General features: G+C 34.9%; 1 protein-coding gene across 1 annotated transcript; it reads left to right on the top strand.

The window, feature by feature from the left end:
- Positions 1-1919: 1919 nt before the first annotated feature.
- On the top strand, positions 1920-13102 carry LOC133333984 (dorsal-ventral patterning tolloid-like protein 1; the record flags this gene model as incomplete). Its single annotated transcript, XM_061542292.1, has 11 exons — positions 1920-2097; positions 2262-2288; positions 3899-4110; positions 4208-4421; positions 4677-4894; positions 8856-8982; positions 9069-9170; positions 9261-9689; positions 9756-10159; positions 10228-10397; positions 12918-13102. Coding segments are annotated over exons 3-11 (2045 nt in total), but the record flags the coding sequence as incomplete, so codon positions are not given.
- Between the last annotated feature and the right edge of the window lie 6219 nt (positions 13103-19321).

Below are 19321 nucleotides of genomic sequence, written 5' to 3'. Positions count from 1 at the left end.
GTCCCTTCCGACTATAACTGCTGATCTTGTGCCACTTAAAGTTATCATGCATAGCCGTATTAATTTTGCAGGAATGCCGAACGTTGGCATGTCTTTAAAGAACTCTGAACGGATAGGGCTGTCGAATGCGGCTTTATAGTCGACGAATAGGTGGTATGTGTCGATGTGTTTTTCGTGGGTCTTTTCCAGGATTTGTCAATCGTTCACACAGCACACTGGATACCACTTTATATGCGAGGGGAAGAAGGCTTATTCCTCTATAGTTGGCACATATCGTCTTGTCTCCTTTTTTGTGCCAAATTGTACAAATGAGCTGGTGCATGCTCCTGACCAGCATCTGATCACCAGTCTTGAATAGTTCGGTTGGTAAACCATCGGCACCTGCTGCTTTATTGTTCTTCAGCCGATTAATTTCAATTTTTATCTCATCTTGGCTAGGTGGTATACACTCTATACCGTCATGTCTTATTGGTGCATCTTCTTCACCGCCGCTATTTGATACCAGAAGCTTTTCAAAATGCTGCTGCGAAGTCAATCAAACCCATGCCGTTGTCGGATGTTTCTTCATGGAGACTGAATTTTTCCCTTTCGATTTTTGCATTAAAATCTCCTAGCAGATTTTTAATGTAATGGACAGGGCAGCGGCCATATGTCGTTTCTAGGGGTTCGTAAAAATGTCTTTGATCTGTTCATCTTTGTCTTCCCTCAGAGCATGGGCGCAAATGAGACTGACGTAGAAGAACTTCGCTTTTATACGGATAATAGCAATTCGCTCAACTACTGGAGTGAATCTGGAGACAAGGTCTTTTATTCTCCTATTAACCATAAATCCGCAGCCAAATTTACGTCTCGTTTCATGGCAGCTATAATACGGGGCTTACTTACGTCAGTCCCTTTCCATCGCATTTGATGTAAGGCAATAATATCGGCTTTGTACTTCTTGAGTACATCCGCCAAGGCGAAAACTGCGCCTGTTCTGTACAACGTGCGCACATGCCAAGTGCAGATTCGCAGATCGTGGTCCTTTATACGTTTGCGGGGGTCGTAAACATTTGGGGGGTTTGGTTTTCTTTTTCATTGCTTTTTCACCCGACGCCTCAACCCATTCTTTTTAGTTCTTATGTGTGAACTCGCGTCACATATGATGATGAAAACTGTTACCCCAGGTGACACCTCGGGGAGGTCAGTGTCCACAATTGAGATGAAAGAGGGACCAAGATAAGACTGGGCTTCGCCATGTTAAAGCCAATCAGAGCCGTTGCTTGGTATCGATCATCCCCTACGTCACCCTTCAACTTATTTTCAAAATAGTCCTTGGAAATTTTTTCGAAAAAATTCTACGCATTATAATAGCCTTTGAAAAATATTAAAAAAGGGGTATAAAAGTCCTTTGAAACATTTTTTAAATCAACGCTTTAAAAAGTCCTTTTAAATTTTTCACAAAAAATCCTTGAAAAAGTTTGCTTTACAGCCCAATTTTATAGACATTCTCTTAGCCAACAACCATAGAAAAATCAGGAGATTCGACTATACAATTGCACCGAGAAAATTTCAGTGAATATTTTGGTCTGAGCACGATGGACCCACCTCTCCAAAACTTTTTAAGACAGAAACTCACTTCCATTATCAGATGTTACACAAACAATTTCCATTTATTTTTAAAATGTGTTTATGCTGTATGAATTATGTGTACATGCTTTTGTGTGTCTGCGTGTTCATGTGTGCGTGTGAGTTTTTTTGTGATGCTACTTTACATAATTTCCCCTTATAAATATTTTACTTATTACTCCCCTATAAATATTTGTTACACATACGTATACACATATATACCTTGATTTCGTATTTTCGTTTTCCTTTATATTTTTCCCCTTTTCTTCTTTTCTTTATCTTCTCCGGCGTCGTCGATGTCTTCCTTACAGAATGCGATCAAACGTTTGTCTCACGCATTGGCGGCCCACAAAATGGTACCTTCACAGCACCGCTGTTGCACAATCACCAGAATCATTCGCGTCAATGTCTCTACACTTTCCTAGCAGGACCCGGACAACGAGTTGAAGTAGTTTTTAAATCATTTAATCTAAGAGGAAATCCACCAGAGTAAGTAAACCAACCGCCACCACTACCACCACCAAGTGCAGCAATTGCAATAAATTGCGAACCGAAATTAAATGAAAATGCAATTGTATTTAATTGATTTAAATGTTTTCCTGTGCTAATGTTTTTTTCTCTTTTTTTATTTTCATTTTTTTCTCATTGTATAGCGGTTCGGCCGTTGGTGAATTACCATCGTAAGTAGCAATTTTATTTCTGGCTTTTATTTTTGCTCTCTTTCTTATTTTTTTAATATAAAATAAATGCAATTTGTTAGGCATCGCCATTGACAATTGAAAATGGGTTGGCATGTTTATTTGTGCTCTCGTTTAATTGGCATTTATTTGGAATTGTATTGTTTGATATTTCGCAGAATTGAAGTAAAATTAATTTTATATTTAATTATGTTGATAATTACTGTGGAAGGGTTATTATTTTAATTTCGATGTGATAGGACCTCGTCGATATCATAGAATGAGGGTAGACGACAATTTTTGCCTTCATCAGTTTGATAAAGACCTTGAAAAAATATTATTTAAAAAATCCTCGCCTCTTTTAGGCCTTGAAAAAATATTCTTTAAAAAATTCTCGCCTCCTTTATCCACGCCTTGAAAAAGTAATCTTTAAAAAATCCTCGCCTCTTTTATCCACGCCTTGAAAAATTAATCTTTAAAAAATCCTCGCCTTGAATAGGCCTTGAAAAATTAATCTTTAAAAAATTCTCGCCTTGAAAAATTAATCTTTAAAAAATCCTCGCCTTGAAAAATTAATCTTTAAAAAATCCACGCCTTAAATAGGCCTTAAAAATTAATCTTTAAAAAATCCACGCCTTGAATGGGCCTTGAAAAATTAATCTTTAAAAAAACCTCGCCTTAAAAAATTAATCTTTAAAAAATCCTCGCCTTAAAAAAATAATCTTTAAAAAATTAATCTTTAAAAAATCCTCGCCTTGGATAGGCCTTGAAAAAATCTTCTTTAAAAAATCCACGCCTTGGATAGGCCTTGAAAAATTAATCTATAAAAAATCCACGCCTTGGATAGGCCTTGAAAAATTAATCTATAAAAAATCCATCCCTTGGATAGGCCTTGAAAAAATCTTCTTTAAAAAATCCACGCCTTGGATAGGCCTTGAAAAATTAATCTATAAAAAATCCATCCCTTGGATAGGCCTTGAAAAAATCTTCTTTAAAAAATCCACGCCTAGGATAGGCCTTGAAAAAAATCTTCTTTCAGAAATCCACAACTCTTTTAGGCCTTGAAAAAAATCTTCTTTCAGAAATCCACGACTCTTTTACGCCTTGAAAAAGTCTTCTTTCAGAAATCCACGACTCTTTTACGCCTTGAAAAAGTCTTCTTTCAGAAATCCACGCCTCTTTTAAGCCTTGAAAAAGCCTTCTTTCAGAAATCCACGCCTCTTTTAGGCCTCGAAAAAATCTTCTTTCAGAAATCCACGCCTCTTTTAAGCCTTGAAAAAGTCTTCTTTCAGAAATCCACGCCTCTTTTAGGCCTTGAAAAAAATTTTATTTAAAAAATCCAAGTCTTAGAGAGTCCTTGAAAATATCTTCTTTAAGAAATCCACGCCTTAGAGAGTCCTTGAAAATATATTCTTTAAGAAATCCACGCCTTAGTGAGTCCTTCAAAAAATATTTTTAAAAAAATTACGCCTTAGATATTCCTAAAAAATATTGTTTGAGAAATTCAAGCCCATGGCTGGAATTCCTTCAATCCTGCGGTTAAATATTTTTAAATCTATTTTGTTACCAATTATTTAAATATCCTCCCTTCCTTCTCTATCTCTCCATTACAGATGTGTTCATGAGTATATGGATATATACTCAGAAGTGCAATCATCGGAACCAGCAGAACTGATAAACTCACCATTTGGTGGCCGTTATTGTGGTACAATACCACCCCGACAACGCATTTCCATGTATCGTGCCATAGCTATTTCATTTTTTACCAATAAAAATCTAACAACACCGGATCTATTTGAGGGCACCTTTAGATTTATAAATGCATGTAAGTATCCAAAAAAAACAGACATAACCCTCAATTCTCAAGACAAATATATAATAATCCAAATTTAACCCCTTTGAAAAAATTTCCTCTCTTATAGCGGAATATGAGATTGGTATACCAATTGCTGGTTCGCCATGTTCCTATACAATAACACCCAGTTTGAGTATAAATAAGACGGGCGTCTTAATATCGCCCACCTATCCGGGTGCCTATCCCAAGGATATGTCCTGTACATATCAATTTTTGGGTGAATCGAATCAAAGAGTTCGTTTAGAATTTCGTGATTTTGATCTGTTTTTTGGTCGACCACAGTGAGTACCATTGATGGCTGACCAAAAGCCCTAAAAGTTTTACTCTAAGGTATATTTTTTCATCCATCCAACAGGGGAAAATATACCTTAGCTGTTAAAGCTTTTCTGTTAGAGTGTATTTCAAAATTTTTATTAATCAAAATTCTATTTTTTCAAAATTTTCTTTTTTTATTTTCTATTTCTCTCTAAATTTATATCTCTGAATCTCTACAAAAAAAATCTAAATCTGTCTACCTATACCAATCAATCTATCAGCTGCCCATTCGATTATGTTAAAGTTTACGATGGTCCCGACAATTCATCAGCATTAATTGGTACATATTGCGGACAGCAAAGAAATTTAGTTTTATATTCGAGCGAATCGAGTCTGTTTGTTCATTTTTTTACATTATCGCGCACAGCCAATACGCAAAATCGTGGTTTTAAAGGAATTTATGAATTTAGTGAAAGTTTTGTTAAATTAGATTTTATACGTAAGTATTGTCAACTATATACATAACTACAACAACATCAAATCAAATATGGTATTTTATTATCAATATTATTTGTTTTATTTTATGAGATTTTATTTGGTATATGTATATGCATATATTTTTTATAGAAATTAGTTTATCTTTGTATTTGAAAACGAAAGAAGAAGACGCATCGTCCCAAAAATGAATATTTAAGTCCCCATACCTTCGAAAGTCTGAAGAGGTTTGAATATATTATATCCTTTTTGTATTTTTCTAAGGCAGGATTTCGTAGAAAACCATTTTTAGGAAATCCACGTGTGTGTTTCCAAACCTATCACATGGGAACAATATTATTGAAAATCCTCCTGAAAAAATTCCACACTTCTGAATAACCCACTTTGGATTTTTGGATGATGATTTTCCGGACAAATAAAAGTCCTGGAGAACATTCTTAAAAAATTCTCGTCTGCGATTTCTAAACCTATCGCATGTCCTGAACAATACAATAATCTTAAAAATCCTCCCCTACGGATTTCGGAACGATCCACCTCTATATATCAAAGATCCTGAAAACTATTTCTAAAAATCCACGCCTACCGATATCACGGTCCTGGAAAGAATATTAGTTCAGAAATTTGTCAATATAGATTCCTATTTAACACAATTCAGATATAGGGATACCGTCAGATTTTAAGTAATTTTAAGGTCCTGAAGTGGCTGTATTTTGGTTGCAGTTGCAGAGTACCTAAGCTGGCTTAATGCCAACTCGTGATCTTGTATGGAAACAAAGACGGCGAAGTCGATGTTATAGCCTCATCTGGTCTGCAGAACTACATCCCATTTTGAAGGAAAGCATACCAGAAGAAATCTATGATTTGATCTTCGTCTCTTTTCTCTCCCTACGACCTGAAACCCAAATAAATTTAAAAATAGGACGTATATCACACAAAACTTCTCCTCAATCATGATGTGCACTCCAATTTATTGGACTCTTGTAACCTATAGTCACCGGACCAAAGACACTAACCCTAAGTTTCCTGAAGAATTCTGCTACCTTCATGATTTTTAGAATTTCTTCAAAGCCTTTGTATATTAGGTTGGGCAAAAAGAAATCCATTATTTTTATATGAACTACAGGAAAATAATGCCTCCCTCATAGAAGTCCGGCTCTCTATTTTCAAAAAACTCTAGTAGTCGATTTTCACAATCCTCCCTAGATACCAATTTTTTATCATTGAATGAATTTTGAAATGCAAGAAAAATATGATAACCGCAGCCCCAGTTTCATTATTTTTAAGGGGTTAGCCGCATTTCCCTGTGATTTGGCGTTCCAGGTTTATGGATGATAAATTTGATATTGCGGATTCTGAGTGTGTGGAAAATCTTCCTACCAAAAATGGTTAATATTGATTGGTCCAAATTTCTGGGTAGCCCTCACTATTAGTCGGTATTTTGGGCAAATTAAGCGCTATTTGACTCTAATTTGATATTATGAGCTCTGATTGTGTTGAACATTTTTATACTAAAAATTAACAATATCGGTCCACGTTTTAATATAGCCTCCAGAATCGTTTTTCAACCGATTTAGTTATAATTTCATAATTTGAGTTCCATGTTTACCCTTTGTAACAATTTTGATGGTCCTAGGTGCATTTTCCAATCGAGATGGTTATATGTTAGCATTACGAAGTGGCTGTAATTTGACATTCAAAGGCCTTTTGCGGTAAACAAACTCTTCACATATCATGTTCGGTATATTCAAGGTGCAGCCTAATTTTCCAACCAGAGTGTATGTAGTTAAGTGTTCAGTATTTTCTCCTGGCCGTATTTTACCTTAGCAAAGCCTCTATAGACAATATATGACCTTTGGGACAACAAAGGATCGTAGACCTCTAGGAAGACCTCTAGAAAAAAGAAGTCACCCAGGTTTGTTCGGATTATAGAAGACATCTAGGTCTTGTATAGACATTAGAGGACCTCAGGTTTGTCTATAGACAATCTGTGGGTCTCCTATATCCTAAAGACAGTGGAGGACATCTGGGACTTCTTTAGAGCATGGAAGACATCTGGAACTTCAGTAGATACTAAAACTAACAGAACAACAAAATGCCTATAGTTCAATAGAGGACAACTGGGTCTTCTATAGACAACTGAAGAGTTCCACCTCTTCCAATGATAACGAATGACTCTTTCTCGGAACTCTGGAGCTCCTTTATTACATTGATTGTTCCGTATACAACAGAAGGTATCTGAGTTTTCTAAATACAACCGATATAGTTTAGTGTTTAGTAGTCCTCCAAGCAGCAATTTACCATGACATAGCCTCTATATAAAAGTTCGGATTGGTTTTAGGCATATTAAATATACACCTCATGGTATTAAATGGGTATTAAAAGTTCAGCCGACCCAAACATCATGGCATTTTTACTTGATTAGTTTTATTCATGACAAATCCCGCTAAAACTTAGCATCTTTAGGTATAATTTGTACGTATCTCAAATGTATTTGAAGATGACCTCTGTATCATATATAGGTAATAGAGGGCTTCTGGGGCTTTTATAGACAGCGAACAAGAGTTCGGTTAGCTATCTGAGACATTAGATGACGTGTGGAGAATCTGTAGACAAAAGAAGTCCCAAAGGCAATGCAAAACCTCTTACACTTCCTCTAGCAGTTTTTCTAACACATAATAGAAGACTTTCGTATCTTCTAGATACAATGTAATACATCTGGGTCCCCTATAGACAATAAAGGACTATAGACAACAGGGACGTAGGAAGGGGGCGGCCCGGGCCCCCCCCCCCCCCAAGATGTTTTTTTTCACATTAAATTTATGTTTGCAACAGCAAATTTTTTTGTGGACAACCGAAAACATGTAGCTCTTCTAAAGACAATGGAAAACCTATTACAATTCCTCTATATACCCTATAGACAATACACGACGTTTTTAATTGTTTAGTTTCATTCATGACTGGAAACCCTAAAACTAGGCATTTATATGTACAATGGGTTTAGTAGAAGATTTATGTGTCTTCGAGATGCTATAGAGGACCTCTATGGTGCCATGGTAATCAGACGGTCTCTAGCTCTTCTACAGACAATGATCTATATATCATCTGTTATCTATAAAAAATATAATACTTATGGCGAACTGTGGATCTTCTATAGAAATGAGAGGACCTGTGGGACCTCTAGTTCTTTGGACGTTGGAGTACAGAAGACTTATTACACTTCCTCTGACTGCTGTATCTAATATATAAGTTTAGTTACTCGACAAACAACAATAGACTTCTGAGTCTTCTGGACACAATAGAATACCTCTGCATCCAAAATAGACAATAAAGGACCTCAGGGATTTCTTTAGAAATGGAAAAAAACTCTACCACTTCCATAGACAACTGAAAACCTCTGAGACTTCTATATACCACAGAAAACATCTGGGACTCCATCTGGGAATCCTAACGTCGTTTTTAATTTCATTCATGGTGTTAACCCCAAGTTTTAGTGTTGCTCTATGGGTACAATTTTCATGTATTCCAAATAGGTTTGAGAATTAATTATGTACATATATTATTTAATTTGTTTTTAAAGTTTTCAGCATAATTTTGATTTACATTTTATGGCTTACTGTATGTGTTTGTTATTATTGATCCCATTCCGATGCGGAGGAACTTTGATGGATTACTCTGTACATATTAAATGTTTCGTTATTCATTTATTTTTGCAATTATTGGTTACAATTTTTTATAAAATTTTAAAACAACTTCTAATAAAACTACAACAACTACTCTTTCTCATCCTATCCACCATACAACAAAATTTCAAAACTTCCAAACTATCATCCGACAATTATGAAATGGTCAAAATTTTCCAAAATCTTAACTCTGTAACACACAACGACAACTACAACAACAACATAACAAACATCGTTCTTCCTTCGCTATGAAAACCGAAAAACAATATCCAAAAAAATAAACAGGAGAAAATGATGGCATTCACATACGTGGCTCCGAATGTGATCAAAAGATTTTATCTAAAAAGGAATCCACAGGTTTTGTCCTATCGCCAAATTATCCTTATCCCTATATACCAAAGACCGTTTGTAGGTAAGTACAACAAAAATTGCATTAACTTCAATATCTGAATCCCTTATTCATTTAATTTTTGTGGGGATATCATTTTCGTTTTGCAGATATTTCATTTATGGTATGCAGGATGCCCAACATTTAGAACGGGTACGTTTGGAATTTTTGGCATTTAACATACCAAAGGTTGAGCATAAGGATAAGAGCGAGTAAGTAGACACCAACACACATATACACCTATAGAATTGAGGCAAATTGTCAAATTGATATCAATAACAAATTTATTCGTACCTTTTCAGATCAAATTGTACCGATGGCTATCTGAAAGTCTATCTCAAGGGCCAAGAAACTGCCGATGCCTATGATAAATTCGATTATGAATTATGTGGCAATGAAACTCAACGTGTTGTTAGTGATGGTCCCCGTCTGGCCATGGTATTTAGTTCGGGTGAACTGCAAGGGCGTGGTTTCAAGGGTAAATATACCTTTGAGACTGAGTACAAAATACCCGGTACCGCGGCACCCGATGGCACCTGTAGCTTTACCTATGTCAGTTCATCGAAAAAACGTGGCGAATTGAATAGCCCCCGCTATCCATCGAATTATCCCTCGGATACGAATTGTTCATATCTGTTTCTCGCCGAAGCCAATGAACAGGTGACAATTGTATTCGATCATTTTAAAATAAAGGCCGATGGTAATGCAAATGTAACCGCAGGGGCATATGGGTAAGTCGTGGCACTTAAATTTTTTTCTTGCTAAACTCAGTTTTAAAAACTTTTTTATTTGAACAGCTCTGTTAACTGCTTTGAAGATTGGTTGGAAATGTATGTCGTCTATCGGGATAATAATGATCGTTTTCTTGGTCGCTATTGTGGTATGACAGCGCCCGGCCCCGTCGAGAGCCCAAGGGGTGCGGTGGGTTTGCGTATTACATTGCATACCGATCAAGAGAATGTGGCCAGTGGTTTTAAGGCTCGTTATTTTTTTGAAACTGCCAAAAGTGAGATAGGCGACTGTGGAGGCAACTTTTCCAGTGAAGATTCAGGCATTATAACATCCCCCAATTATCCGGCGGGTTATAAGGCGCCCGGTCGCGGTATGGCCTCAATGGCATGCAATTGGATAATGACAGCCCGTCCGGGCTATAAGCTATCAATACATTTTGAACATTTCTCATTGGAGGGTGATCCGGCAAGTGAGTATAGAATGAAGTATCATTTTCAGATTTTTCTTTAACCTTGTTCTGGTTCATTTTATTTTCAGATCGTGGTTGCCCTGCAGCTGTTTTGCGTCTTTGGGTTAATGTTGACTCCGATCAACCGCCTTTGGAATTGTGTGGCGAAAAGCCCCCCATGGAACAATGGCATTATATTTCTACGGGACAAACGGCTCGTATTAGTTTTACCACCAGTGATAAGACTGTTGGTGCACCGGTAAGTACCAGAAACCTAAGGTAGAATAGCTAATGGACGAACCTCGATGGAAAGTAGAGGATTACTAGATCTTCAATTGACAAATAATATCTCTTAACTTCTCTTTCGCATATTGTAGAATCTTAGTGCTTCTATGGACAATAGAACACTTCGATTTTTTTAACGTCTAGGCGTAGAAATTTTCTACGTCCTCTAAGGCAACAGAATTTCTCCAGGTTTTTATGAATAATCTAAAACCTCTAGGTATTTTATAGACAAAATCAAAAAAGATCTATAGGTACAGAATATCCCTTAGGAAAAGTAGAAAAAACCCTGTTTTTCTACAGTATTATATTTTCTATAGCAAATCAGAGTTCTTCTTTTTTTCTGAGGGATCTTCTGGGCCTGCTAAAGAAAATAGAAGATGCTTGGGTATTGTATAGAAAATAGAGAACTATAGAGGCCTTGTATAGACAATACATGCCCTCTGAATGTTCTATATACAATAGAGGGTCTCTAGGTCTTCAAAATAAAGATGCTTGGAACCTCTGGGACTTCTTTCTAGACAAAATAGAGACTTGAGGGTCTTCTTTACACAATAAAGGATCACTGCGTCATCTATAGACAATAGAGGACCTATGATTCTTATACAGACAATTAAAATCCTCTCGGTCTTCTATAGAAAAACCTTTGGATCATCTATAGATAATAGGGAACCTTTCGATCATCTATAGGTAGGAGAAGAACTCTTGATCATCTGTAGACAATAGAATGACTTTAGGCCTTCTATAGAAAACGGAACTGCATTGGGTGTTATTTAGACAATAGGTGACATCTGAGTCCGCTGTACACAACAGGGGACCTGTGGATATACTAAAGATATTGGAAGACCTGTGGGTATAATATAAATATTATAGTATCTGTGGGTATTATGTGGGCAACTGAAAACCTTTTGCTCTTCCGAAAACAATAGAAGCCCTCTTAGTTCGCTGTACACGATAGGAAACCTGTGATTCTACCTTAGACATTAGATGACCTCTTGCTCTTTCGAAGACATTGAAAGACCTATTGCACTTTCTCTGACTTCTGTAACATAAGTTCTTCGATGGACAACAGAAGACCTCTGGGTATTTTGTAGACATCGGAAGATCTCTGTGTCTTCTACAGACCTGTAGGTATTTTGTGGGTAACTGAAGACCTCTTGTTCTTCCAAAGACAATGGAAGCCCTCTGGGTCCGCTGTACACAATAGAGGACCTGTAGGTTTACTGTAGACATTAGAGGACCTTTTGCTCTTCCGAAGACATTGGAAGACCTTTTGCACTTCCTCTGACTTCTGGATCTCCAATGTAACTTTGATGATAGACAACAGAAGACCTACAAGTCCTCTAGAGGAAACAGAAGTCCTCTGGGTATTTTGTAGACATTATGCATTCAAAAAATACCTATAGTTCTCCCAAAGAAAACGGAAGATCTATGGCTCTGACCTTTGGACATCCTATATTACTTTGGCTCTTCCGTAGACAGCAGAAGGTATTTGAGTCTCCCAAAGACAAGCGATATATTTGGGATTTGAATATTTTGAATTTTTCATAGTCTTTAAAGTAACAGAAGATCTCTGGGATTTCTATAGAAAATTATTGAACTTTAGATTTCCCATATAATCTTCTAGGTCTTCTATGGACCTCTGGATCGTCTGTATTAAATAGATTATTAGTCTTCTATATTCAGCAGAAGACCTCTAGATCTCCCAAAGAAAACAGAAGATCTATGGATCATTTTCTGGCCTCTGCACCTCATATAATAATCCAGATTTTCCATAGCCCTCTGAATCTTTTTCTGACAAATGAACCTCCAATATAACTTTGGTTCATCCACAGACCATAGGAAGGTATCTAAGTCTTGTAAAGTCAATAGAATACATCTGGTATTTCCATAGACAAATATGAACCTGTAGATCAACAATGGTCTTCTTAAATAGACAATGGAAGATAACATAAGACCTCTAGATAACATAAGACCTCTGCGTATTTATCTGAACCTAACAGAAGACCTCTACCTCTTTTATATGAAACGAAAGACCTCTTTGTATTCTTCCTCTGAGATTTGCACTTTCTCTGAGACTTATATAGACAATAGAATACATTTGATTTTTCTATAGACAACAGGCGACTTCTGGGATCGTTTTCTGACCTCTGCACCTTCTATATAACGTCGGTTCTTTCATAGCCCATAGAAGGTATCTAGTTTTCGAAAGAAAATATTTTGACCTCAGTTTTCAGTAAGGACCGCTTTTCCTCTAGACCTTCTCTAATTCTCTTACTGAATTTCCAAATATATACAATCCTTAAGTAATAGTAGCCTTTTGAAGAACTTCCGGCACTTCCATCATAGACAATATGACGCTACTCAGTCTTCTAAGGACCATTGACGATATCTTCAACTCCATGCCTTCTACATATCTCCCTCTTTCGTCTTCAAACAATATACAATTCTAATTTATTTTATAATTAATTTCTTCATTTTCTAATATCTCTTACAGGGCTTCCGCATTGTATGGACTGAAATACAAGATTCTGGACCAGGACCACCATACATTGGCCTGCTCTGCGAGTCCACCTACCATTTTCAGTGTGAAGTGGGCTATTGCATATCCGATAAATTGCGTTGTGATGGTGTCAAGAACTGTGGTCCCAACGATAATAGTGACGAAATGCACTGTGAGTCGTGAGTGAGTCGAACGGTTCAGTTCATTTTTTTACTTTGTTTTTGTTAGTTTAATTTGATTTTAAATTTTAAGTTGAATTAAATTGCGAAAAGAATAACTTCTTTGTTTCTCAAAGAAGTTCCAAAGAAACTTTGAAAGCATTAAGTTTCTAATTTCTAATAATATGAAAAACATCCTCTGGGATTTTATCAATTATTAGAAATTTCAATTATCATTTAGTTTTTAAGTTTCATTTCAAAATTTGTTTCTTAATTTCATATTTCTGTTTCATTTTAGTTTGCGTACATTTTTTGTTTCTTCTTTTCATTTATGTTCTTTCTTTAAGTTTCCCTTTGGTTTTACTTACTTATAAATTCATTATAAAAAACGTTTCCATATATATTAATATGAAACTTGAACCCGACGATACACTTTTTCCAAACTAAACTAAAAACCAATCTAATCTTAAAAATTTGCTGTTTTTTAAAACTATACCAACTAATCACTCTACTATTAAATAACATTTAACTAAATTTATATAAAACTATTTACTAAAAACTAAATTATATAAAATCGAATCAATCTCAATCATCAATCTTAGTTAATAATCTAAGTCGTCTTCACCACCAATTTTAAAATTAGTATAACTTTTGACTGCGACTGTGTTTAGAATCAAAAAATTATTGGAGTAGAGGGTTTACAGTTTCGTGGGAATATATTTTCCAAAATATGAACCTATTGAAAACTGTAAACCCACCATCCATTCCATCACTCTTTGTCTTTTAGCGTATTTTGTGTAGGTTTCCGTTTTTTGTCATAGTTTTGATGTGTCAAGAAAAATGTGTGTTGCAGTTGATTTTGTTTTTGTGTTCAAATGTAAAATTGCATGTATATTTTGTTTCGATTTTAATTTCGAATTTGAAGTTGGTTTTACTTTATATCTGCAACATCATCTATGTATGAGTGTGTGTGCATCAATCCCACAATTATGTTTTTTTAGTTGTTGCACCACCAGAAAAGTCATTCCAAATACAAGTTGATTTTTGTTTTATAGGCTTGTAGGAAACAACTGAGAAAAAATATTATTCTATACAGCTACAAAAATATTATGCTTCTATTCTATAGATTCTATAGAAATCGGTAGACTTCTAGCTCTCCCAAAGAAGTCGAAACACCTATGACTCTTATTCTTACAACTGGACATCATTCATTAAGCAATAGAAGGCCTCTGCATCTTGTAAGATCAAAACCATAATTTTTGGATTTCTATAGACAATTATGGGCCTCTAGATAAACAACTGGCTTCTTAAATAGACAATAGAATATAACATAAGGCCTCTGCGTATTCGTCTAACGCTAACAGAAGACCTCTACCTTCAATGTCCAACGAACGACCTCTATGTGTTCTTCCTCTGACACTTGCAATAGAAGGGCTCTGAGTCTTGTAAAGTCTTTAGAATACATCTGGGATTTCTATAGACAAATATATAAAAAAGTAGACCAATAATAGACTTTTTAAATAAACAATGGAAGATAACATAAGACCTCTGCGTATTCTTCTGAAGCTAACAGCAGACATCTACCTCTTCCATATGCAACGAAGCAGCTCTAGATGTTCTTCCTCTTAGACGTCTATAGACAGCAGGCGACCTGTGGGTCATCTATATTGAATAGAGGATATGTTAGTATCCTATATCCAACAGAAGACCTCTAGATCTCCCAAAGAAAACGGAAGATCTATGGATCATTTTCTGACTTCTGCACCTTCTAGAATAGAATACATCTGAGATTTCCATAGATAATTATGTACCTCTATATCAACAACAGACTTCTTAAATAGAAAATGGAAGACATTAGGGACTAATATTCACAATGGAATGACATGTATAGACAATATAAAACCTCTAGCTCCTCAAAGAAAATTGTAGACATTTGGCTCTTTCTCTAACCTCTGCCCCTCCTATATAACTTTCGATCTTCCATAGACAATAGAATGACTCTGAGTCTTCAAAAGACATTAGAAGACATCTGAAAATTGTTCGATATATACTTGAATATTTTTGGGAACTTCTCAAGATATTATAAAACATCTGGATCTCTTATATGCAGTAGAATACCTTTTGGTCTGTCAAAGACAATGAGTCCTCCAAGGATGTATGGTCCCTATATATGCAATAAAAATCTTTGGGTCTTCTATATTTAACAAAAAAATCAGTAATCTACATATTAGGTTGGACTATAAAAGACCTCTTCTGAAGACCAGTAAATGCTACTCTATTTTTAAACTATAGCCACCTTGGTTGAACATATAGAGATATGGAGAGATGTGTTTCATATACAACTTTAAAATGTTGTAGATTAAAGAGCAACTCAAAACCTTATATCGGCTAGCATATATTTTAGAAAATATCGTCGTATTTTGTATGTAGTAGAAACCTTCTGTGTTTTCTGTAAAAAAGATGGAATACTTCTAGATCCATAAAGATATATAAATCTTGAGATTTTCTACCGCCAATAGAATGGTAATCTGAATGACATTGAAGACCAGAAAAAGAAAATTGAAGGACCCATAGACCCTTTAGGCTTCTATCCTCAATAGTTTTGTTTATATCCGGAAATAGGAATCATTAATATCAAGCAATATAATATCTCAATCGACAATATAATATACCCTCTAGTAGAAGTACTCATGCTCTTCCACACACAGAATACTTATAGACAAAATAGGACATGTAAATTTTGTTAGACAGCGGTAGGTCTTCTAATATATACCAAGAAGAGAAGAAGAACGCTAAGACTTTTGTAGATAATATAATATTTTTAGGCCTTAAATAGACAAAATAAGTTTTGAATGTATTTTATAGACAATATGAAACCACATGGCCTCCATAGATATTTTCTAGATAAAAGAATTCCCCTGGATCTTCTGTAGAAAATATGGAATACATCTAGGCCAATAAAGATTTATAAATCTTGAGGTTCTTTACCGTCAATATAAGAGTAATCTAAAGGCCATAGAAGACCAGCTAAATAAAATTGAAAGACCTATATAGACCTTCTATATTCAATAAAATACCCTTAAGGCTGCTACAGATAGTAGAAACCCTCAGGAGTAGTTTAGGTCTTCTATTGACCAGAAAATATATCCAGACTTTAAAAAGAAAATAAAAAAATAATCAAGCAAAAGAAAATCCAATAGACAATATAAAAAAGGACAATCTAGACAATGGTAGGTCTTCTAATCTATCCTAGGTTTTTACAGGCATTAGGTCGCCTCGAAGTCTTTTTACAATCAAATGAAGATCGCTAAGACTTTCGTAGATAATAGAGTAGTTGTAGGTCTTCAATAGACAATTTTTAACTCCTAAACGTCTTCTATAGGTAATAAGAGATAATATGGCCTCCATAGATATTAGAAGACCTGAAGTTGTTCCATACAAAATCGAACACATCCAGTGGGTCTTCTGTATACACAATACCTCTATAAGCAATATAAATTATCAATTTCTTCCAAATACAATAGAATACATATAGACAAAATAGCGGACAATATAAGGTTCTCCATATAAAACATGAAAGGCCTATTGATTTTTATACCCTCATCTTTATGGATATATGGGTATACACATTTGATACGACAAACATGTCCCTCATCGAATTGGAGTCGATTTACAAACGTCCGCCCGTCTTTCTGTCTGACCGTCTGGTGCGCACGATAATTCTCGAAGGAAGTAACCGATTTCATCCAAACTTTGCACATCGTAATATTTGTTCCGAACACAGTTCAAGTTCGAAGATGAGGAATATCGGTCCACTCTTTCTGGTACCTCCCCCATAAAATGGTCAAAATTGGAAACAAATTAATTTTATAATATCATGCGAACAGACTATCCGAATTGAACCAAATCATTACCCAGCCTAGATTAAGTCCGAAGATGAGACCCATTAGTTCACTCCCCCACAAAGGGTACAAACTTTTCAATATTTATAAATTTAATATTAGGCGAAGGAAATATCCGATTTGAATCAAACTTTGCACAACCTATTACCTTTACCAAGCCTAGATCAAGTCCCAAGGTGAGACCTGTCGACCCTCTCCTACGGGTACCTCCTCTACAAAGGGTCAACATTTTATAAACTTGTAAAGAACCGATTTTATTAATCGATCGATTTGATTAAATCCGAAACCTTTTTTGTAAGAACATATACCTTATATAAAGTGAACAACACCGTCTGACACGCTTTTACTTGTTTTTTTCTCCTTCAGGTCTTTTTTGGGCAATAGAAATCAATGTAATGGCCAAAGTATACTGAAGACAATATGTTCTTCTAAAAACAATAGCATATCTTATGATCGGGAAGGCAAATCCTACATCCGAAACAACATCAAACCTCAAGTTCATTTATAGACAATATCTGATATTTAGTTCTCAAAGTCGATGGTCTATACACACCCAAGTACCATTAGGTGTTCTTTAAACAATGAACGGTCTCAGAGATAAGAGAAGGTATCTAGATTTATGTTTTTAATCTTTTTAGACAAATAATGAAAATAGAACCGTCGATTTTCGATTTTCTGTAGACCAAGGGATATCTATATAACTTCTATGGTTTATATAATGGCTTCGGAAACTTTTACAGACTAGATGGAATACCCTTTCAGAGCCAATAAAGACTTATAGAGGTTTTTATTTTAGCAATCCTGCTGCTCATATAGATTTTATTCCACATCATGTGTGAATTTTTTTTATTTCCAATGAAAGCTTTTTTAGTTCATTTTCAAAATAAATATATATTTGTTAATATATTGCTTACATTTAGGCGTCATCTTTCTTATACGAATAGTTACATACATACTGTTTTTTATTAACTCAAGCCAATATATATACAACTAAAACTTATCATTTTACTTACATACATCCTTCTTTCTTTTCTTATTCTTTCCTATCAATAAATACCGGAACTGTCTTTTTGTCTCACTTGTTTGTCATTCAACATTTAAACGTTACCATATTACCTTTACTTGATCTACTTCAACAACAACAATCAATCTACAAACCAACAAATCATTGAACAAAATTGTATATTCTTCTACTTTCTTGTTCTTCTCTACTTCTACTACTGCTGCTGCTTCTTCTTCTATTTCATCTTCTACACTTTTTGCCAAAACACATCTACAACAAAATCTGTTAACAATTCACTTACAACAACACTGATCAATAAAAAAAATCCCTCTACCAAAATCGAAATCCAACACCTCCTAATAAACACTCGCACCCACACACACACAGGCGACGGAACAAGTTTAAAATATTCCATACTCTTGTCAATAATTAATTTAGCAGTATGGCTAATATTTACTTAACAAACAATATTGAAAACCATTTCTTGCCAAAAGAAAGTAAATATTTTGAAAACGATTGCTAAATTATATATGCAAAACCCCGACCCTCCAAAATTTACGGAAATTATTTAGAATTCATTCCAATAATCTTCTGCCACACCTCCTACTCCACTACAACCACAAACCAACTATTACTACTACCACCACCACTACTACTACTACTACCATTCATATACAATTCGATCAAATCCAAAATAATGTTAAACACGTGAGTCTCAAATCCAAATCAAATACTATATTTTTTTCAAAATATATTTTATTTAATAATTATTTTTATTCTTCGTTTTGTTTTTTTAAATATATATACAAATATATATAATTGTTTGCCTTAATTTTTATTTATTTATTATTTACTATATAATTTTTTTTCTTGTATAAATAAACCCGAAAACACACACATTGTCACATTTCAACACAAATCTATAAAACAGAAATCATTTTGTGTAAATTCGTTTTGAAATCAATAAAAGAGAGACATACAAATTCACGTTTTAAAATAACATTGGTACTTATACAAATTTAATACAATTCTTAGTAAATATTTGGTCTGGACTGTTAATAGGATACTGAGATTGCTTTAGGAATATCTTGGCTACTAGGATTCCCATTTATAAATTGTAGAGAAAACATCTAAAAAAACATCTAAATGGGCATTAAAAGATATCTGGAGGTTATGTGCATAATTTTTATTGAAATCGCTTCGATGGATTTAACGAAAATTTTGCACTAAATACCTAACGTTATGCGACTGAGACCGAATTTGGCAAAGTTGTCGCATTGAGTCTTAAATAAGGTATATTAATTTAGGTTCAAATAGGTTCAAATTTAGATATGT

Source organism: Musca vetustissima, unplaced genomic scaffold (genome assembly GCF_032173495.1).
Source record: "Musca vetustissima isolate MV318-11 ecotype Yass unplaced genomic scaffold, APGP_CSIRO_Mvet_v1 utg2235, whole genome shotgun sequence".
Lineage (NCBI taxonomy): Eukaryota > Metazoa > Arthropoda > Insecta > Diptera > Muscidae > Musca > Musca vetustissima.
Note: the sequence above shows the minus strand (reverse complement) of the source record. Positions and strands in the feature narration are given on the sequence as shown.